Source organism: Tachyglossus aculeatus, unplaced genomic scaffold (assembly GCF_015852505.1).
Source record: "Tachyglossus aculeatus isolate mTacAcu1 unplaced genomic scaffold, mTacAcu1.pri scaffold_136_arrow_ctg1, whole genome shotgun sequence".
NCBI lineage: Eukaryota > Metazoa > Chordata > Mammalia > Monotremata > Tachyglossidae > Tachyglossus > Tachyglossus aculeatus.
This window is the reverse complement of record NW_024044863.1, coordinates 389,740-412,550: the sequence shown is the minus strand read 5'-3', so window position 1 is coordinate 412,550 and position 22,811 is coordinate 389,740. Positions and strand designations below refer to the sequence as shown.

General features: G+C 42.1%; 1 protein-coding gene and 1 pseudogene across 1 annotated transcript; both read left to right on the top strand.

Moving 5' to 3' along the window:
• LOC119923011 overlaps positions 1–13,076 on the top strand; it is a 30,433-nt pseudogene extending 17,357 nt beyond the window's left edge.
• Positions 9,244–21,257, top strand: LOC119923002 (olfactory receptor 1102-like). The gene is made up of 2 exons (XM_038742592.1): positions 9,244–9,325; positions 20,301–21,257. Exon 2 carries the CDS (start codon positions 20,307–20,309, stop codon positions 21,255–21,257), a length of 951 nt encoding a protein of 316 aa, XP_038598520.1. The 5' UTR covers positions 9,244–9,325; positions 20,301–20,306.
• Positions 21,258–22,811: the final 1,554 nt, after the last annotated feature.

The window sequence follows — 22,811 nt, the reverse complement described above, 5'->3', positions numbered from 1 at the left end:
TTATCAGCCACAGGGACTTGGTCTTCTAACTCTGTTGTGCTCTTTCAAGAGATTAGAACAGTGCTCTGCACAAAAGGAAGATAAGATAATCCTATCAGGACTGGAGTAAGGGTGAAATTATGAGGATCTAATGACAATATTATAGGAAAAGACTGGGAGAGACAACATATATTAAGGTCAACTAGAACAAGAAGACAATATGGAGTATTAATAATAATGTAATTTGTTAAGCGCTTACCATATGCTGAACACTGTTCTAAGTGCTGGGGTGGATACAAGGTAATCAGGTTGCCCCATGTGGGGCTCACAGTCTTTACCCCCATTTTCCAGACGAGATAACTGAGGCCCAGAGAAGTGAAGTGACTTGCCCAAGGCCACACAGCAGACAGGTGGAGCCAGGATTAGAATCCATTCATTCATTCAATCGTATTTATTGAGCGCTTACTGTGCGCAGAGCACTGTACTAAGCGCTTGGGAAGTACAAGTTGAATCCATGCCCTCTGACTCCCAAGCCCGTTCTCTTTCCACTGAGTCATGCTACTTCTCCAACATTAATAATTAATACTTTGTGTAAAATATTAGTATCAAGCATGCAAATAGCTATGATGATCTAATTTGTTATCATTTATGTGATGTGTTAATTTTAAAGGAGAATTTAGTTGTGTTCACCTTTAAGGAAGTTCCCGCAGCAGGAAATACTGGAGCAGAAGACAAGATGACAGCAGCAGCAGCAGCAGCAGCAGCAGGTCAGTTCATAAAGACAGAAAACATACCTTCCCACCACTTATTTGTGGTTCTGAAAAACGTGAATTACCCATCTTAATGGAAAAGTAATTCACTAGCGATGGCAGCGTTTTGTCCTGAATGAAGCAACCCCTAAATATTTTCCTTGAAGGGAGTTAGATTACTTATCTCGTCAAGTAAACATTTGATTTGGTTCTGAGCATTAAAAAAAATGCAGAAAGAAACCTGGCAATCTGACTGACCTGAGGAGGAGAACTTGATTTTCCTCACTCAGTTGGCTCCTGCCTGAAGCTGCTGGAGCATCTTATTTGCTTCTGCTTCCCTCTAAGGACCTCAGTCTTGCCCCATCCTCCCAGGGTAGAATGGAATCACAAAGGGAATGCCAGCTCCCTGGGAACAGGAGAAGGATGTTGTCTCCTAATTAGACAGCAGCCTACTCTGCAATCCTTAAATAATCAACGTTCAAGGACTTTCCTCTTTGGGAACCAGGGAATTGATTGCTCTCAGTAACTTAGATGTCCCAGGGCAAAATAAAACAAATAACCAGGATACTTAGACTGTGAGCCCCAAGTGTTAAACCTAATTTTCTTATATCATCATCATCATCATCATCAATCGTATTTATTGAGCGCTTACTGTGTGCAGAGCACTGTACTAAGCGCTTGGGAAGTACAAATTGGCAACATATAGAGACAGTCCCTACCCAACAGTGGGCTCACAGTCTAAAAGGGGGAGACAAAACCAAACATACTACAAAATAAAATATCTTATTTTATTATATATCTTATTATAGATATCTTATATATAATTAATTATACAACTATATATAAATATTATATTAATAATATAATATTATTAATAATATAGTATATTAATATATTATAATATATTAATTATATTATATAATTATATATTATATATTATTTAATTATATTTTATTTATTAAATACAAAATATCTTATCCCAGTGCTTAGTACAGTGCTTGGAACATGGTAAGTGCTTACTAATAAATTATTATTAAGTCAGCTTATGCAAAGTTAAATTGAGTGAGGAGAATTACTTGATGAATTTGGACAAACGGTGTGACATATTTTGGGCTACATAGTCCTGGGAACTACCTCTATCCATTACTTGTCCATGGAGGAAGAAATCATCAGTATTTATATTGATTGAGGGCTACTCTTCTGTATGTGTCCATTCAGACCCTCATTATCTCAAGAAATCTCACCTCAAAATGCATTTGGATCTGAATGATCTCATTCAGATATTTTAAGTGGATGGATTGATTTGCTCTGGACGATTCTCTTCAAGGTGCCATTTTAGGTCCCGATTATCATGGCAATATATATTAATTTAGCCACTCCTGCATGCTTGAAGAAGAGCATGAATCTTACTACCAATTCTGATTCTAAGATCGGAGGGCACATTCTGTCATAGATGGGAAACTGGTAGCAATGGGAAAAAAAGAGTAGGGGGTTACATAATCATAATAATAATAATGATAATTCTGGTATTTGTTAAGTGATTACTGTGTGCCCGGCACTGTACTAAGTGCTGGAGTGGTTACAAGCAAATCGGGTTGGATGCAGTCCCTGTCCCACATGTTGCTCACAGTCTCAATCTCCATTTTACAGATGAGGGAACTGAGGCATAGAAGATTTAAGTGATTTGCCCAACGTCATACAGTAGACAATTGGCGAATGGGATTAGAACCCATTACCTTCTGACTTTCCAGCCCATGCTTTATCCACTCCGCCATGTTGCTCTTAATGGTCATTTTCCTAGACAGAGAAGAGTTAATAGGGATTGTTGCTAGGACCTGTTCAATTTATCAATTTCATCTGATAAATCTGGTATCTCTCTTCTACTTAGGCTCTGAGCCCCATGTGGGACAGGGACTGTGTCTAACCTGATTCACTCATATATACCCTAGCACTGCTCAGTGCTGAGGCAGAGAAGCAGCGTGGCTCAGTTGAAAGAGCCCGGGCTTGGGAGTCAGAGGTCATGGGTTCTAATCCTGGCTGCACCACTTGTCAGCTGTGTGACTTTGGGCAAGTCACTTCACTTTTCTGTGCCTCAGTTCCCTTATCTGTAAAATGAGGATGAAGACTGTGAGCCCCACGTGGGACAACCTGATCACCTTGTAACCTCCCCAGCACTTAGAACAGTGTTTTGCACATAGTAAGCACTTAGCAAATGCTATTATTATTATTATTATTATTTTTATGTCTCTTCCACGTGTCTGCTGTATGACCTTGGGCAAGTCACTTCCAATCACTTTCCACTTATTCTATCCATCATGAAACACAAAGTAACATTTCAGGGAGTCCAGGGTGACATCATTATGCTTTCAATACCAGTTGAGGTTTGGGATCAGGCAGAAACTCCTCACCCTGGGCTTCAAGGCTGTCCATCACCTCGCCCCCTCCTACCTCACCTCCCTTCTCTCCTTCTCCAGCCCAGCCTGCACCCTCCACTCCTCCGCCGCTAATCTCCTCACCGTACCTCGTTCTCGCCTGTCCCGCCATCAACCCCCGGCCCACGTCATCCCCTGGGCCTGGAATGCCCTCCCTCTGCCCATCCGCCAACCTAGCTCTCTTCCTCCCTTCAAGGCCCTACTGAGAGCTCACCTCCTCCAGGAGGCCTTCCCAGACTGAGCCCCTTCCTTTCTCTCCCCCTCGTCCCCCTCTCCATCCCCCCCATCTTACCTCCTTCCCTTCCCCACAGCACCTGTATATATGTATATGTTTGTACATATTTATTACTCTATTTATTCATTTATTTACTTTACTTGTACATATCTATTCTATTTATTTTATTTTGTTAGTATGTTTGGTTTTGTTCTCTGTCCCCCCCCTTTTAGACTGTGAGCCCACTGTTGGGTAGGGACTGTCTCTATATGTTGCCAATTTGTACTTCCCAAGCGCTTAGTACAGTGCTCTGCACACAGTAAGCGCTCAATAGATATGATTGATGATGATGATGATGATGATAAGTAGTTATCAATAAGAATAAAAAACCCTTCATATAGAGACGTACACTCAAATATTCTAAAATGCTAATTATCCTTTTCTCCAAATGGAATTCTGAATGAGAAATTTGGGCTTTCATTTAGATATCATATATCTCACTTTCCACAAAATCTACAGTTTCCCAGCCTACCTGTAGAAAAGAGGATCCAAAAATCACAGGGCAAGGAAGGGCTTTGGGTGGTTTGGTGTCTACATCAGTTATATTTACTTAACTAGCTCCGGGGGCTCAATACACATAAATGCCTCCGGGGAATATAACCCAATGAGGATCCCAGTTATCTATGGGAACAAATACAAATGGGACAGAAATACAATGTATTTCTGGATGGTAAATGAAGGCAGAGAAGTAGCATGACCTAGTGGAAAGCTCTTAGTCCTGGAAGGGAGAAGACCTGGGTTTTAATTCCAGCACTGCCATTGGCCTTCTCTGTGACCTTGGACAAGTCCCTTAACAACTCTGTGTCTCAGTTACCTCATCTATAAAGTGGAGATTCAATACCTGTTCTCTCTCCCATTTAGACTGTGAGCCTCATCATCAATCGTATTTATTGAGCGCTTACTGTGTGCAGAGCACTGTACTAAGTGCTTGGGAAGTACAAGTTGGCAACATATAGAGACAGTCCCTACCCAACAGTGGGCTCACAGCCTCATGTGGGATAAGGACTCTGTCCGATCTGAATGCCCGATCTGAATGCATCTAATTTAACGCAGCACTTAGAAGAGTGTTTACCATATAGTAAGTGCTTCACAACCACCACCATTATTATTATTAGCAATAAAACATTTTCTCATACCTTATTATATTACACTATTTCCATTAGATATTATACTAAGGTGGTGACCACAGGCATAGAAAAATAGGGCATAAAACCTACATCTCTGCATTGGCCTCTGACCAGCAGGTCTTGCTTCAATCAATCAGTCCATCAATCTATCGAATTTATGGAGCATTTACTATGTGCAGAGCGCTGCACTAAGCACTTGGGAGAGAACAATACAACAGAATTACCAAACACATGTTTCAGATGGCATTTATTTAGTTAATACTGTGTACAGAGTACTGTCCTAAGTGGTTGGAGGGATATAATACAAAAGAGAAGGTATGGATGATACCTACCCACAAGGAGCTTATGAACTAGAGGGCACAACCGGCAATAAAATACATTACTGATGGATATGTACCTAAGTGCTGTGGGGATGGGGGAGAGTGAATTTCAAAGTCCTTAAGTGACATGGAGGCAGATGCCAAAGGGGTGGTAACCTGGGGTGATGATAGTGGCAGACTATAAGCTCCTCCTATAGACTCTAAGCTCCTTGTGGGCAGGGAGCATGTTTAGCTGTCAGTCAGTCAATCCTATTTATTGAGCTCTTTCTATGTGAAGAGCACTTTACTAAGGCAGAGTACAATGCAATAATAAATAGACATTCCCTGTCCACGTTGAGCTTGCAGTCTAGAAGGGGAGACAGGCATTAATATTAATGTAAATGAATATATTATAGATATGTACATAAATGCTGTGGGACTGTGAGGGGGAATGAACAAAGGGCTCAAGTCAGAGTGACATAGAAGGAATCAATCAATCAATCAATCGTATTTATTGAGCGCTTACTATGTGCAGAGCACTGTACTAAGCGCTTGGGAAGTACAAATTGGCAACACATAGAGACAGTCCCTACCCAACAGTGGGCTCACAGTCTAAAAGGGGGAGACAGAGAACAGAACCAAACATACCAACAAAATAAAATAAATAGGATAGAAATGTACAAGTAAAATAAATAAATAAATAAATAAATAAATAAATAAAGTAATAAATACGTACAACCATATATACATATATACAGGTGCTGTGGGGAAGGGAAGGAGGTAAGATGGGGGGTTGGAGAGGGGGACGAGGGGGAGAGGAAGGAAGGGGCTCAGTCTAGGAAGGCCTCCTGGAGGAGGTGAGCTCTCAGCAGGGCCTTGAAGAGAGGAAGAGAGCTAGCTTGGCGGATGGGCAGAGGGAGGGCATTCCAGGCCCGGGGGATGACGTGGGCCGGGGGTTGATGGCGGGACAGGCGAGAACGAGGTACAGTGAGGAGATTAGCAGTGGAGGAGCGGAGGGTGCAGGCTGGGCAGTAGAAGGAGAGAAGGGAGGTGAGGTAGGAGGGGGCGAGGTGATGGAGAGCCTTGAAGCCCAGGGTGAGGAGTTTCTGCCTGATGCGCAGATTGATTGGTAGCCATTGGAGGTTTTTGAGGAGGGGAGTAATATGCCCAGAGCGTTTCTGGACAAAGATAATCCGGGCAGCAGCATGAAGTATGGATTGAAGTGGAGAGAGACACGAGGATGGGAGATCAGAGAGAAGGCTGGTGCAGTAGTCCAGACGGGATAGGATGAGAGCTTGAATGAGCAGGGTAGCGGTTTGGATGGAGAGGAAAGGGCGGATCATGGCAATGTTGCGGAGCTGAGACCGGCAGGTTTTGGTGAAGGCTTGGATGTGAGGGGTGAATGAGAGAGCGGAGTCGAGGATGACACCAAGGTTGCGGGCTTGTGAGACGGGAAGGATGGTAGTGCCGTCAACAGAGATGGGAAAGTCAGGGAGAGGACAAGGTTTGGGAGGGAAGACAAGGAGCTCAGTCTTCGACATGTTGAGCTTTAGGTGGCGGGCGGACATCCAGATGGAGATGTCCTGAAGGCAGGAGGAGATGCGAGCCTGGAGGGAGGGGGAGAGAGCAGGGGCAGAGATGTAGATCTGGGTGTCATCAGCGTAGAGATGATAGTTGAAGCCGTGGGAGCGAATGAGGTCACCAAGGGAGTGAGTGTAGATTGAGAACAGAAGGGGACCAAGCATTGAACCTGCTTGGAAGTGCTTGGAAGGAAGTGGAAAAGAAGGAAGGAGGGCTTAGTCCATTTATTCAATTGTATTTATTGAATGCTTACTGTGTGCAGAGCACTGTACTAAGTGCTTGGGAGAGTACAATATACTAATAAACAGATACAACAATGAGCTTATTGTGTGAACTTTCCCAAGAGATTTGTAAAATGCTCTGCACGTAGCAAGGGTTCCTTAAATATCACTGATTGATTGTACTAGGCCAACAAAAATAAGAGGAGCAGTGATGAGGGGACAATATCAGAGGAAATGGTGACAGTGGCATGGATGCAGTGGGGTTAAGATTTCAAAAGTGTCCAGTCTGAGTCGGAAACAGCACCCAGGTTAATGGGGACCTGTGAATGGGGCAGAAGAAACCAGTCCTGCAAATGACATAGAGACTTCCAAAGACATCACACAATCCCTAAGAGTTTTGGTGAAGGAGGCCCATTCACATCTTCTTGGCGTTTAAGTCACACAGTTGTTATGGTAGCAAGACAACACTATAAGAACACGGCTGTCTGTTATGGAGGGTTTGTACATTCAGGCTCTTAAGCAAATGTGTGTTATTAGTGTCACGAGCTATAATGTAGTACTGTTTATTAGTATACATATTTCCAAAGCTTTTGGACTATGCAATCCCCAGAAATGAATTTACATGGCTGTCCACCAGGAGAATACTGACCTAAAGATGATAATAATAATTATAAACGACGTTGGTATTTGTTAAGTGCTTACAATGTGCCAAGCACTGTTCTAAGCACATGGTTATCAGGTTGTCCCACGTGGGGCTCACAGTCTTAATCCCCATTTTACAGATGAGGCAACTGAAGCCCAGAGAATTGAAGTGAGTTGCCCAAAGTCACACAGCTGGCAAGACTGTGAGCCCGTTGTTGGGTAGGGACCGTCTCTATATGTTGCCAATTTGTATTTCCCAAGTGCTTAGTACAGTGGTCTGCACACAGTAAGCATTCAATAAATATGATTGAGTGAATGAAGGTGGTGGAGCCTGGATTAGAACCCAGGACCTCCGACTCCCAAGCCAGTGGTCTTTCCACTAAGACACGTTGATTCTCTACATCTAAAGACGTACACCTAGTTCACCTAGTTAGAAAAATCATGAATGACACTGCAGGATACTTCCATGATTACAACCAAGTACTCCCATTTTGGACTTTTTTTTGTTTCTTTAAAGCGCTTACTATGTGTAAAGCATGGTTCTAAGTGCTGGGGAGGTTACAAGGAGATCAGGTTGTCCCACGGGGGGATCACAGTCTTAATCACCATTTTAGAGATGCACAGAGAAGTTAAGTGACTTGCCCAAAGTCACACAGCTGAAAATTGGCAGTCAAATCTTTACAGAGAAGTCACAGCAATAACAATCTGTGAAACATTGCAGTTGACCAATCTCCATTAACTTTAATAGGTTTCCAATTTCTTTGCTTTGAACCACACTTCAGGGATAAAATGTCACCACCAGACTCCTCTTTCTGTATAAAACTACACCCCAAAACCTTTCTTTGGGACTGAAGGTTTGTTTTGTCCCATGAGGATATGAAATGCCAGGTATTTCTTCTGAAAGTGAAACCTAATTTTGAACTGATCCATTGCAGAAGGCCATTTACTTTTCTTACTTGTTTCACAAAGGGAATGCGACTCCCAAACAAATTAGTCATTGTAGGCTGTGCCCAGACTTGAGAAACGGAAAGCGGAACCAATTTCTTATATAATGAAGAAGGGACAAGCAAGGCCTAATGGAAAGAGCATGAGCCTAGGATTCAGAGGACCTGTGTTCCTATTCTGACTCCATTTGCTGGCTGTGAGACTTTAGGCAAGTCACAGTTTCTCTGTGCTGTAGTTTCCTCATCTATAAAATGAGGATTCAATATCTGTTCCCACTCCTACTTATAATGATGGCATTTATTAAGTACTTACTATGTGCAAAGCACTGTTCCAAGTGCTGACTTAGACTGTGAGCCCCATGTGAGACTTCATTATCTTGAAATTACCCTAGCGCTTAATACAGTGCTTGGCAGATAGTAAGTGCTTAACAAATAACACAATTACTGTTACCTAATAAAGGAACCAAAATACCAAACTTGTTATTGAGGAAAAGGAGTATTTATTGATCCAAATTATTCAGTTTGGTGGCCCATAATCATCAATTTCTCTGGGTCAGCATCATTTATTATCAATTACTGTTGAACTCATAAAAAACAAAGATGTAACAGCCATTTGCTCTAAATGTTAAACTCAGCACATGTAAACTCAAAAATCGAGCAACTGTTGATTGAATTTGTTCCATGCTAATAGCTATTCAGACTAAGAAACCACTTTTTTCCCACCAGAAGGGCAATTGCCTCAACTGTCCACTTCACGCTGCCCTCGAATCCCCCTTCTTTCTCCAACTTCGTCTTGTACTTTTGAATTTCTTGCAAAAAACACAAAAAATATGATTCTCCTGTCCTCAACTTTCAGGTGATTATGAATCTCTATTGCTGGGGGACTACAGGGCAGTGTTGTCTAAATAGGAAAGAATTTCCATTTTCCCTCTGGAGAAGACACTCATTTAAAGGATTATTTGCATCTTGAGATCCTTTGCATTCTGTGTATCCCGTGGGAAACGGGAGCAAACAAAAACCCCGGCAACATTTCAACGAGAGCCACCTGAGTGAAGAAAAGCAGCTTTTCCTCCACAGGTAGGTTGGACCACTGAGCTTATTTTCCACACTAAACTAACTCACTTAATTCAGCAAAAACCTGTGATAACCAGAAAGTTATCCAAGCTTCCATTTTGGTTGTTCATTTAGGGAGACACTTCATTCAAAATTAACCAAGAGAATTCTTCCTGAAGTTTTGAGTAATTTGTATCTTTGATGCTATAGAGAATAATAATAATAATAATGACCTTTATTAAGCACTTACTATGTGCAAAGCACTGTTCTAAGCGCTGGGGAGGATACAAGGTGACCAGGTTGTCCCACATGGGGCTCCCATTCTTAATTCCCATTTTACAGATGAGGTAACTGAGTCACAGAGAAGTTAAGTAACTTGCCCAAAGTCACACAACTGATAATTGGCAGAGCTGGGATTTGAATCCATGACCTCTGACTCCCAAGACCGTGCTCTTTCCACTGAGCCACGCTGCTTCTCTCATGTTGAAAGAGAGTATTAGAGCATCGGCCTGGGAGTCAGAGGGTTTTGGATTTCAATTCCAGCCCCGCCACTCGTCTGCTGTGTGACTTATGCCCCAAACTGTGGCACTAAAAAGTGAAGTGACTTGCCCCAGATCACACAGCAGGGAAGTGACAGAGCTTGGATTAGAACCCAGGTCCTCAGACTCCTCAGCCAGTGCTAATTGTGCTACTCCATGCTGCTGCAGGTCAGTGATCTATGAACTTACTGGGACATATCCAGGTGATTTAGGTGCAGCCTGCAGTCCTCAGACTTACTAACCAATTGGTCCCTGAAACTTGTGCTTTAAACCATAGAAATGTGTCAGAACCTAATTTTTTAAATAGCATTTATTAAGCACTTACTGTGTGTCAAACGCTGTTCTAAGCAGCTGGGATAGATACAAGTTAATCAGGTTGGATACAGGCCATGTCCCACATGGGGCTTATTTAATTTTATTTTACTTATCTATTCATCTATCAATTTATTTATATTAATGTCCGTGTCTCCCTTTAGACTGTGAGCTCGTTGTGGGTAGGAATGTGTCTGTTGTTATATTGTACCCTGCCAAGCGCTTAGTACAGTGCTTTGCACACAGTAAACTCAATAAATGCAACTGAATGGAATTCATTCAATCGTATTTATTGAGCACTTACTGTGTGCAGAACGCTGTACTAAGCACTTGGGAAGTACAAGTTGGCAACATGTAGAGACGGTCCCTACCCAACAGCGGGCTCACAATCTAGATGTGGCTCACATTCTAAGTAGGAAGGAAAATGAACATTTAATCCTTATTTTACAGTTGAGGAAATTGAGGCACAAGGAAGTGAAGAGACTTTAGGTCACACAACAAGCAACTGGAAGAGCTGGGATTAGAACCCAGGTCTTCTGACTCCCAAACCTGTGCTGTTTCCACTAGACCATGCTGCTTCTCGATTTTCTTCTGGAACAATGTTATGAATAGAAATTAGTTCCCGTATCAGAATTGGAGAGTCTACTCTTTCTAAAATTCCCTATAATTGTGTACCCAATCAATGGGAGATAAATAATATAGTTAGATTAATGTATTTATATCAAGTCAGAGACATTCTATAACAGGAGACCAGACTTTTACCTCTCCGAAATCACAGTGGATGTATCCACTCCCACTGGTGATCCCAACTGGCAGTAAACAAATTCCTCAATCAATCAGTGGTATTAATTTACCATGAGCTAATTATCCCAACAATCCTCTGTTTCACCGCTCCACCCCTCTTCCAACTTCCCCCTTTTCACCTTTGTTTTCCCATTTGTCTATGATTCCTGTGCATCCCCTCAATCAATATTAATAATAATGATGGCATTTGTTAAGCACTTACTATGTGCAAAGGACTGTTCTAAGTGCTGGGGAGGATACAAGGTGATCAGGTTGCCCCACGTGGGGCTCACGGTCATCTCCATTTTACAGATGAGGTAACTGAGGCACAGAGAATATTAAGTGACTTGCCCGAAGTCACACAGATGACAAGCTGAGGAGCCGGAATTTGAACCCACGACCTCTGGCCCCCAAGCCCGTGCTTTTTCCACAAAGCCATGCTGCTTGGTATATTTTTTAATAGTATTTATTTAGTGCTTACTATGTGCCAGGCACTGTCTTAAGCCCTGTAGAAACAAGATAATCATAGGGCTCACAGTCATAATCCCCATTTTATAGGTGAGATAGCTCAGGGACAGAGAAGTTAAGTGACTTGCCTAAGGTCATTCATTCATGTATTCAATCATATTTATTGAGCACTTACTGTGGTGATCCCAACTGGATCACCACCTACGTTCTATTCCTGCTTCTGCCACTTGTTTGCTGGGTGACCTTGGACAAGTCACTTGACTAATCTGTGCCCTAGTGACCTCATTTGTAAAATGGGGATTAAATATCTGTCTTTCCTCCTATATAGATTGTGAGTCCCATGGGGGGCAGGGTCTTGGTCCAGCCTGATTAAGGTGGATCTACCCCAGAACGATGCTTGACACACAGAAAGTGTTTAAAAATATCATCATGACAAATCTCATAATAATTGTTTAGATAGACCTTTATAAACAGGATGATCTTGAAATTTAGACAATATGATGCTTTCAAGGGAATCCAGTCCATATTTTACTCTAAAGCAGTCTACTGAATTGTGTCATTTTCATTTAAGGAGAATGAAGAAAATAAAGCTCTGACACAATAAATACACTGACTTCATTGATTAATGTCTGATAAATGTCTATGTAAGGCTAAATCATTTTACAAATGATAAAAGGATAATTTCAGCTCAGTTCTTAATTTCAATACTCTGCACAATTTACAGATTGGATATGGTGGCAGTGAATATGCATAATAACTCTACTGTACTTGAGTTTGTTCTGATGGGATTCCAGGTTCCTGAAGAGCTACAGATCATCCTGTTCTTGCTGTTTCTAGCCATCTATCTTTTCACTTTGGTGGGGAACCTGGGCATAGTTGGGCTGATTAGAATGGACTCCCGGCTCCACAACCCCATGTATTATTTCTTGAGTGTCTTATCTTTTCTGGATGCCTGCTACTCCTCAGTGGTCACCCCCAAGATGTTGGTGAATTTTTTAGTGGGGAATAAATCCATCTCTTTTTCTGGCTGTGCCACACAAATGCTTTTCTGCGTAACTTCGGGAACCACTGAATGTTTTCTTTTGGCTGCCATGGCTTATGATCGCTATGTGGCCATTTCTAATCCTCTGCTCTACATGGCCGTTATGTCACCCAGAATCTATGTGTCGCTCATCATTGGCTCCTATACGTGTGGCCTCCTGCATGGCATCTTACATACATCCGCCACCTTCAGTTTATCCTTCTGCAGCTCCGGTGAAATCAGGCATTTTTTCTGTGATATCCCTCCACTCATATCCCTCTCCTGCTCCGATACGCACATCAACGAACTGTTACTCTTCAATTCTGTGAGCGCTATTGAGGTGGTCACCATCTTGACTGTGCTCGTCTCCTACGGCTACATCCTGGCTGCCATCCTGAAGATCCATTCCGTTCAAGGGAGACACAAGGCTTTTTCAACCTGCGCCTCCCACCTGGCGGGAGTGACCATATATCACAGTACAGTACTCGCCGCGTACGTCAGACCCAGTTCAAGTTACGCTCTGGAGCATGGCATGGTGGTGTCTCTATTTTATACCGTTGTGATTCCCATGTTGAATCCAGTGATTTACACTCTAAGGAACAAGGATGTGAAGGATGCTTTTAAAAAAGTTTTAGAGAAACATTTTCAGTGATGAAACATATAAGGAGCAATAGACTCCTTACAGGGCTATAACACAGAATTTGGAGTCAGGAGACTTGGGTTCTAATCTCAGTGCCACCACGTATCTGCTGTGTGACATTGGGCCAGTCACTTAAGTTCTCTGTGACTCATTTTTCTCATTTGTAAATTGAGAATTAAATACCTATTCTTTCCCTTCTTTAGACTTTGAACCCCATGTTGGATATGGACTAAGCGATTAGAGAAGCAGCGTGGCTCAGTGGAAAGAGCACTGGCTTTGGAGTCAGACATCATGGGTTCGAGTCCCAGCTCCACCACAAGTCTGCTGTGTGACCTTGGGCAAGTCACTTAACTTCTCTGAGCCTCAGTTACCTCATCTGTACAAATGGGGATTAAGACTGTGAGCCCCACGTGGGACAACTTGATCACATTGTATCCCCCCAGCGCTTAGAACAGTGCTTTGCACATAGTAAGTGCTTAACAAATGCCATCATTATTATTATTATTATATGGACTGTATCTGAACTGATTACATTGTATCCACGCCAGTGCTTAAAACTTAATAAACACTGAAGAAATGCCATAATATACATTAATATTACATGTAACCACAACTCACATTAGTAAAACAAATGTTTTAAAACTGATCCATGTTCTGGTTTCCAATGATCAGAAAGTATTTAAATTCCTTTCAACTCACCCATAGTGAATTAACTAATCTGGAATGAATACTTGTTGTGAATAGGGAACCTGTCTACCAACCCTCTTATATTCATTCATTCAATCATTTATTGAGTGCTTACTATGTGCAGAGCACTGTACTAAGCGCTTAGGAAAGTACAATGCAGCAATTAACAGATACATTCCCTGCCCTCAATAAGCTTACAGTCTAGAGGGGTGAGACCGACATCAATACAGACAAATAAAAGTCAGATAGCGAATAAGTGTTGTGGGGCTGGGAAGGGGGAAGAACAAAGGGAGCAAGTCAGGGTTTTCAGGCACTTAGTGATTCATATGGTATGCTTCCAAGCACTTAGTACAGTGCTCTGCACGTGGAAAGTGCTCAATAAATATGATTGATTGATTGAATATCTCTAAAGCAATAGCAATATTACCGGTCTCTTGCTGTGCAATACAGTCATTATCATTATTTAGTCTCATCTCATTATTTAGTCGCTATCAATGAGAGCTATTCTTCCTGGACCTTCTCACAACGGGTGGGAAGTAGGGGATGGGAATACTAGGCCTGGAGGAATCACAAAAGCAGGAGCAGTGGGCAAGGAGAAGCCCAGAATTGTGCAGCTCTGGACTCCCTTATCCCTGGGGCTCTGGAGACTGGGGGTTGGTTGACGGGGGGTGGGGGGGTGTCTCCTTAGATATTGGAGAAATGTTTGCCTTTTCATACACCCCTCATTTCTACAAGAGAAGCCTTAGCAGGGAATAATAATAATAATAATGATGGCATTTGTTAAGCACTTACTATGTGCAAAGCACTGTTCTAAGTGCTGGGGAGGATACAAGGTGATTCGGTTGTCCCACATGGGGCTCACAGTCTTAATCTCCATTTTACAGATGAGGTAACTGAGGCACAGAGAAGTTAAGCGACTTGCCCAAAGTCGCACAGCTGACAAGCGGCAGAGCCGGGATTTGAACCCATGACCTCTGACTCCCAAGCCCGTGTCTCTGTTATGTTATTGTGTTTTAACTCTAACACGTGTTTAGTACAGTGCCCTGCACACAGTAAGTGCTCAGTAAATACAATTGGTTGACTGACTGATTTATCTCCAGTAAGATGAGTAGGAAAGCAGAAGCCTCTAATAATAATTATGGTATTTGTTAAGCTCTTACTGTATACCAAGCATTGTCCGAAGCACTGGGGTAGATACGATTTAAGCATATAGAGAAGCAGTGTGGCTCAGTGGAAAGAGCCTGGGCTTGGGAGTCAGAGGTCATGGGTTCTAATCCCGGCTCTGCCATTTGTCTGCTGTGTGACCTTGGGCAAGTCACTTAACTTCTCTGAGCCTCAGTTACCTCATCCGGAAAATGGGGATAAAGACTGTGAGGCCCACGTGGGACAACCTGTTCACCTTGTATCGCTCCCCCCAGCACTTAGAACAGTGCTTTGCATATAGTAAGTGCTTCACAAATGCCATCATCATCATCATCATCATCATCATAAAGTACAAAGTTCCGGTCCCATATGAGGCTCCTGATTTATGTAAACCATCTAGGCTCAGGGGAGCAATGGCTAGAATGCTAGCTAGGCTGTGGCTCTGAATCAGCCAGGTAGTTTTATCTGTAGAGGTGAGGGACCAAGGACAATGCCCTCCAAGCAATGAACAGTGATTCATTATTATATAGTTTAAATAGTTATAGTTTTGTATTGATTTGTGGAATTTTAATATTTTTTTCCAAATGGTATGTTTATAACTTGTTCCATATGCTTATAAGCAGCGTGGCTCAGTGGAAAGAGCCTGGGCTTTGGAGTCAGAAGTCATGGGCTCAAATCCTGGCTCCGCCAATTGTCAGCTGTGTGCCTTTGGGCAAGTCACTTAACTTCTCTGGGCCCCAGTTACCTCATCTGTAAAATGGGGATTAAGACTGTGAGCCCCTCCCGTGGGACAAGCTGATCACCTTGTTACCTCCCCAGCATTTAGAACAGTGCCTTGCACTGTTATCTACAAGTAGGGGGCAAAATAAGTTAACCAGTGTCAATCGGCCGCAGGGTTCGAGAACCCAAGGTGGTGAAGCAGACAGGAAAAATGACTCGGAGCCCTGAGTTCAGATAGAGCAGTAGAGGTAGGAAAGCTGACTGCTCGCCCGTTTACCTCCAGAGAGGTACGAGTGACAAATAGCCCCATCCCAGCCGCTTCTTCCCTTTTATTTGGTTCCCCATTGGAGCTACACATAGGATTCCCCTTTGGCACCCTGTTGCCAGGAGGAATTGCCCACACAAGATGGGGTCGTCTCAGATAGGGCCTAGCCGCTTTGATCAGTGTCAGCCCTCCTCGATTACAGGATCTTCCGCGAGGCCAGAGCCTATTCCTCCCACATCCTGTTGTTAAGCCCTGCATGCAATGGAGTTGGTTATGCTAAGCCTTTAGGGAAAATGGAGTCAATGCCACTTCTGCTGGAGCATGTGTCTATGGTGGACAACAGCACATAGTAAGCGCTTAATAAATGACATCATTATTATTATTATTATTCCACTTCTGGGTCAGTAATACTACTAGTACCACTATTTGTAATAATAATAATATCAATCAATGATATTTATTGAACACTTTGTACGGGCAGAGCACCGTACTAAGTACTTGGGAGAGTACAATACAACAGAATTAGCAGACACATAATCATTACAATGGTAATAATAATAATATTTGTCAAGCATTTACTATTATCCAAGAAGCAGCATGGCTTAGTGGAGTCAGAGGTCATGGGTTCTAATCCCAGTTCCGCCACTTATCAGCTGTGTGACTTCGAGTGAGTCACTGAACTTCTCTGTGCCTCAGTTACCTCATCCGTAAAATGGGGCTTAAGACTGTGAGCCCTATGTGGGACAACCTGATTACTTTGTATCTACCCCAGCGCTTGGCACATAATAAGCGCTTAACAAATACTATAATTATTATTGTTATTACTAAGTGCTGAGGTTGATACAAGATAAGCAGGTTCCAATTGGGGCTCACAGTCTAAGTAGAAGGGAAAAGAGGTACTGAATCCCCATTTTGAAAATGAGGAAACTGAGGCACAGGTATGTTATGTGGCTTGCCCAAGATCATACAGCAGTCAAGTCCTCTGATTCCCACAGCCATGCTCTTTCCACTAGACCACCATGCTTATCAATCTTTTCTTAGTTGAGTTTCATGAAATCACATCAGCAATTAGAAAAAGAAAAAGAAGAAAAAACTTAGAACAGTGCCTTGCACAGAGTAAGCCCTTAATCAATATTCATAACGATGGTGATCTTAATGTAGGTAAAGAAACATATTTTCCTGTCATGAGACTTAAAGCTCATTGTGGGCAGGGAATGTATCTATTTATTGTTACACTGAACTCTCCCAAGCACTTAATACAGTACTCTGCACAAAGTGCTCAATAAATATGATTGAATGAATGAGAGGAAGAAGAAAATCAAGTGAATTTAAAATCAAATCCCAAAACATCAGTATTCCCAAGTTTGCCGCAATAAACCCTCATTTGTTTTTATCACAGAATGAGTCTGTGTTTCCATGTAACATTTCATCAGAAACTATCTGTAGAAATGTGAATTCAAATAATTTGCTAAACCTTGCCTATAACTGATAGTGATATAAAAGTAATGTATCACCTAACCAATGAACACTGTTAAAAAATAAACACTCAGTGAAAATAAAATTGCTATTCATTCCCTTCAACCAATCCCCCCTACGCTAGGATTTATGTCCATTTAAACCATTGTTCTAGCACGCACTTGATAATAATAATAATTTAGCCTGCAGGTGAGTAATAAGAGAAGGATACGATAGTGCAGATGATGCAGGCCTAGGTATTTTTGGCACTACAGTGTAGTCAGCAATGTAAACATTTAAACCTCTAATACTAAACAAAACATTGAAATGATAGGGAAATTAAAGAATTTGCTGATATTGTTGGGGAAGAGGTAAAAACGGTGGCTACAAGAAAAATGAGTATTGCAGTGATGCAGGAAAATATGACCTGTGGTTCCAGTGCTGAATTTGGTTATAGGCTGATCATCATTACCTAATTTTGGTCTCATTTTTCCCTGTAGATTTAATCTTAGTTGTGTATATGCACATATTCAATCTGTCACTAAATCCTGTCAGTTTGATCTTCACAACATGGGTAAAATCCACCCTTTCCTCTCCATTCAAACTGCTACCTTTCTAATCCAATCACTTAACCTATCCTCCTTGATTGCTGCATCAGCCTCCTTGCTGGCCTCCCACCCTCTCTCCCCTCTCCAGTCCATACTTCACTCTGCTACCTGGATCATTTTTCTACAAAAACATTCAGGGAATGTTTCCCCACACCTCAGAAACCCTCTTTTCCTTTTCTTCAACTCCCTTCTGCATTGCCCTGACTTGCCCCCTTTATTCATCCCCCCTCCTAGCCCCTCAGCACTTACATACATATCAGTAATTTATTTATTATTCTACTAATGCCTGTCTCCCCCTCTAGACTGTAAGCTCTCTGTGGGCAGGGGATGTGTCTGTTATATTATGTTGTACTCTCCCAAGTGCTTAAAATGCTCAATACACAGTAAGTGCTCAATATGTATGATTGACTGACTGACAGACCGACTTGTGCTTGGGATGGATGACATGTATCAGTTCCTCTTGTTTTTTTTGAACTTGTAACTTGATTGATTAACTTATCAGTGAATGAAATTAAATTCTTCCCAATAGCATGACCTCTTTTCCAAACCTATGTAATTCACCTAGCTTTCAGCAGCATTTCAGTAGCTAGTTTGCAAACCTTCTACTTTAGATTGAGATAGCTTCATGATTGAAATAGTGGTTCATGTTACTGCATGGTACTATTTTGTTACTGAATAGTAACTGTATGTTGCTATTAAATCTTGTTCAAATTTAGGGTTGGAATACTTGAAACTGAATAATTAAAGCCTCTCTCTACTTCACAGTAAGCACGTAATAAACATTCCTGAACCACTACTGGTTTTTTTTTACTGATGCTCTCATTCTTCCCAAAGGACACCGAGTACATGTGACTGTCTAGATAACTCACCTGAGATATGGAACCCCTGGGTGTGTCAGAAATTAGTTCCCAAGGGCTCATAGTACAAACTTAATAGAGCTCCAGAGGTAACTTTAAAGGAAATTTCTGCTTCATTTCCTTCTACAAGTTCATGAGAAGACTGTCTTGGAGTTTGTGCCTTTAGAAAGGAGTATCCAATGAAGTTTTTGGTTAATTTACACAGAGAGATCCTGAAGGATTGTGGAACGTGACTCTGTTTAGACTTGTGGAAAAAAAATTCAGTAAAAGCAGGAAAACCAAGAACGGCTCCGAGATCCTGGGTGAAGGTTAGACGGGAAAGGAGTCTCTCCTGAATGTAGACTGAGGAAGCTCTGCCTAGCAAATATATGTTGCCGACTTGTATTTCCCAAGCACTTAGTACAGTGCTCTCCACACAGTAAGCGCTCAATAAATACTATTGAATGAATGAATGAAAGCAAATTCATTCCGCTGTGGTCCGTAAAGTGGGAGTGGGAAGGAGAGATCAAGGAAGTAGGGGGTTCAGTGAAATGATGAACTGGAAAAGATGAAAAAACAGAGAATGGGGAGGGGGATAAGGAGCCAAGTCAGGAAGTGGGAACAATGAAGTGCTAATCACCAACAAGATGTCCCTAGATCCCTTGATTCAAAATTGAGACAATCCAACCTCTGATGACAAGCGTTCAGGCCTTGCCATGTTTTGGAACTCTAATGTCAGGCTAAACGCGATAGTGGAGTTATAATCCCTGGGATTCACCCCACTATTCATTCATTCAATCATATTTATTGAATGCTTACTGTGTGCAGAGCACTGTACTAAACGCTTGAAAAGTACAATTCAGCACCAAATTTAGACAATCCCTGCCCACAACGGGCTCCCAGTCAAGAAAACGGACTCACACTATGAAGATCTCATTCCAGGTTTACCCAAAGAGAGACACTCAGCCTGTGAGACAGAAATTCTCCTGATTCTCCTTTCCTCTTAGATAATACTCAGGCAAGTTCTACTTATTCTTCAAGAAAAAAGTGAAGAATAAATGGCATTTACAATGAAAGCATCATTTACCGAAGTTATTTATGATATGTGTATCACATATGTGTATATATATATATTTTTTTGTAGGTGCATTTTTATTTTTGAAATTGGATATCCTAGGAATTGAATCGGGAGAGGATTGGTAATTGAATTTGTAGGAGGGATGGATGGAGGCCTGATAAGGGGAATTGAAGTAGGCATTAAAGCAGAGGTCTTTATAAATATAAGGAATAACAGGAGATCTTTATATTACATTTAAATTAGGTGTAGAAAACAGTCCTGCCACTTTATGTATTAATGCATTGAAATTGCAGTGTCGAGATAAATAGCTAGTGACAGGCAAGATAAATGACTAGAAAAATGGGGAAGGAAAAAGAGTTAAATAAATGATAAAATAGCAACCTTAGTTGTAATTCCAAGCACATAACATCGCTTATAAGAGCTACAATTTTTGTTTTCCTCCAGGACTGGATGCAGACAATGAGGGCTATGCATAATCACTCTACTGTGGCTGAGTTTGTTCTGATGGGATTCCCGGTTCCTGGGGAGCTACAGATCATCCTGTTCTTGTTGTTTCTAGCCATCTACATTTTAACTTTGGTGGGGAACCTGGGAATGGTTCTGCTAATCAGGATGGACTCCCGGCTTCATAACCCCATGTATTATTTCTTGAGTGTCTTATCCTCCCTGGACGCCTGCAGTTCTTCCGTGGTCACTCCCAAGATGTTACTGAATTTTTTAGTGGGGAATAAATCCATCTCTTTTTCTGGCTGTGCCACACAAATGCTTTTCTTGGTAACCTTTGGAACTACTGAGTGCTTTCTTCTGGCTGCCATGGCTTATGACCACTATGTAGCCATTTCTAACCCTCTGCTCTACATGGCTGTTATGTCACCCAGAATCTATATGCCACTCATCATTGGTTCACATATTGGTGGCCTTCTGCATGGTATTTTACATACAGCTGCCACCTTCAGTTTATCCTTCTGTGGCTCCAATGAAATCAGACATTTTTTCTGTGATATCCCTCCACTCTTATCCCTCTCCTGCTCTGATACGCACATCAACGAACTGTTACTCTTTAATTTTGTGAGCTCTATAGAGGTGGTCACCATCCTGATTGTGCTCGTCTCCTATGGTTACATCCTGGCCGCCATCCTGAGAATCCGCTCCGCTCAAGGGAGACACAAGGCTTTTTCAACCTGTGCCTCCCACCTGGCGGGAGTGACCATATATCACAGCACGATACTCGCCACGTATGTCAGACCCAGTTTGAGCTATTCTCTGGAACATGGCATGGTGGTGTCTCTGTTCTATTCCATTGTGATTCCAATGTTGAATCCGTTAATCTACAGTTTGAGGAACAAGGATGTGAAGGAAGCCTTTAAAAAAGTATTAAAAACAGCCTGGTTCTGGGGATGAAATTGTGCTATCAGCTTTCGTGACCAGAAAAGATTTAAATTCTCCTATTCAGCATATCTGTACAAAATGAGCTCTTCTACAAGTAAGTCTCCAGAGGCACCTCGTGACTTGTCTCCTTGTTTTGTAAATTCTCCTCTTCTCCTTGATTTTTTTTACTGTTTTGCTCATGTTTCATCTTCCTTGTTTGATAATAAAAAGCACATATTTAATTAAACCTTATATTTCAATACATTATGCATTGTGCAATAATTTCTGGGCCCGCGGGGAGGGGGCCATGGGGCCGGGATGGGCACCCGCTGCCCCAAAACTCTGTCCGGCTAGGGGGGTGGGGGGAACTGCTCTTGGTGGGAGGTGGCGGGGCCCTGGGTCTTCTGGACTGGAAGCTCATTGTGGGCAGGGAATGCATCTGTTTATCGTTGTCCTCACCTGAGTGCTTAGTACAGTGCTCTGCACACGGTAAGCACAAAATAAATTGATGCCTGTCTACTTGTTTTGTTGTCTGTCTCCCCCTAATAATAATAATAATAATGATGATGGCATTTGTTAAGCACTTACTATGTGCAAAGCACTGTTCTAAGCAATGGGGAGGATACAAGGCAATCAGGTTGTCCCTCGGGGGGACTCACAGTCTTAATTCCCATTTTACAGATGGGGGAACTGAGACACAGAGAAGTTAAGTGACTGGCCCAAAGTCACACAGCTGACAAGTGGTGGGGCAGGGATTTGAACCCATGATCTCTGTCTCCCAAGCCCGGGCTCTTTCCATTGAGCCACACTGCAAGCCCGTTGTTGGGTAGGGATTGTTTCTATCTGTTGCTGAATTGTACTTTCCAAGTGCTTAGTACAGTGCTCTGCACACAGTAAGCGCTCAATAAATATGATTGAATGAATGAATGAATAATTTATTCCGGTTTTTCTTTTCAGCAGGAAGCAATCTACATTCTATCTATCATAACCTTAAAGTCTTATCCATTTCAAATATCCCTGTGCTTCATTAGTCATAAGTATTGGAGTACCATATTGTACCCTACAGAATGTCATGATTGGCAAAATCACAAATGGAAAACAAATCATTTAGGATTAGGTCCTCCCCTTTCCCTGGAGGTGTATTGGCCAAGTAGAAGCCTCACTTCCCTGCATCCTTGAATTCTGAGTGAGCTGAGATCACGCTATCTCCCACCAAAATAATAATAATTGTGACTGTGAGCCCGCTGTTGGGTAGGGACCATCTCTATATGTTGCCAACTTGTACTTCCCAAGCGCTTAGTACAGTGCTCTGCACACAGTAAGTGCTCAATAAATACGATTGAATGAATGAATGAATGAATGAATAATGATGGTATTTGTTAAGCACTTAGTATGTGGGGTAAGACAAGGCAAACAGGTTGTCCCACATGGGGCTCACAATCTTAATCCCCATTTTACAGATGAGGTAACTGAGGCACAGAGAAGTGAAGCGACTTGCCCAGAGTCACCCAGCTGATAAGTGGTGGAGCCGGGATTAGAGCCCACAACCTCTGTCTCCCAAGCCTGTGCTCTTTCCACTAAGCCACA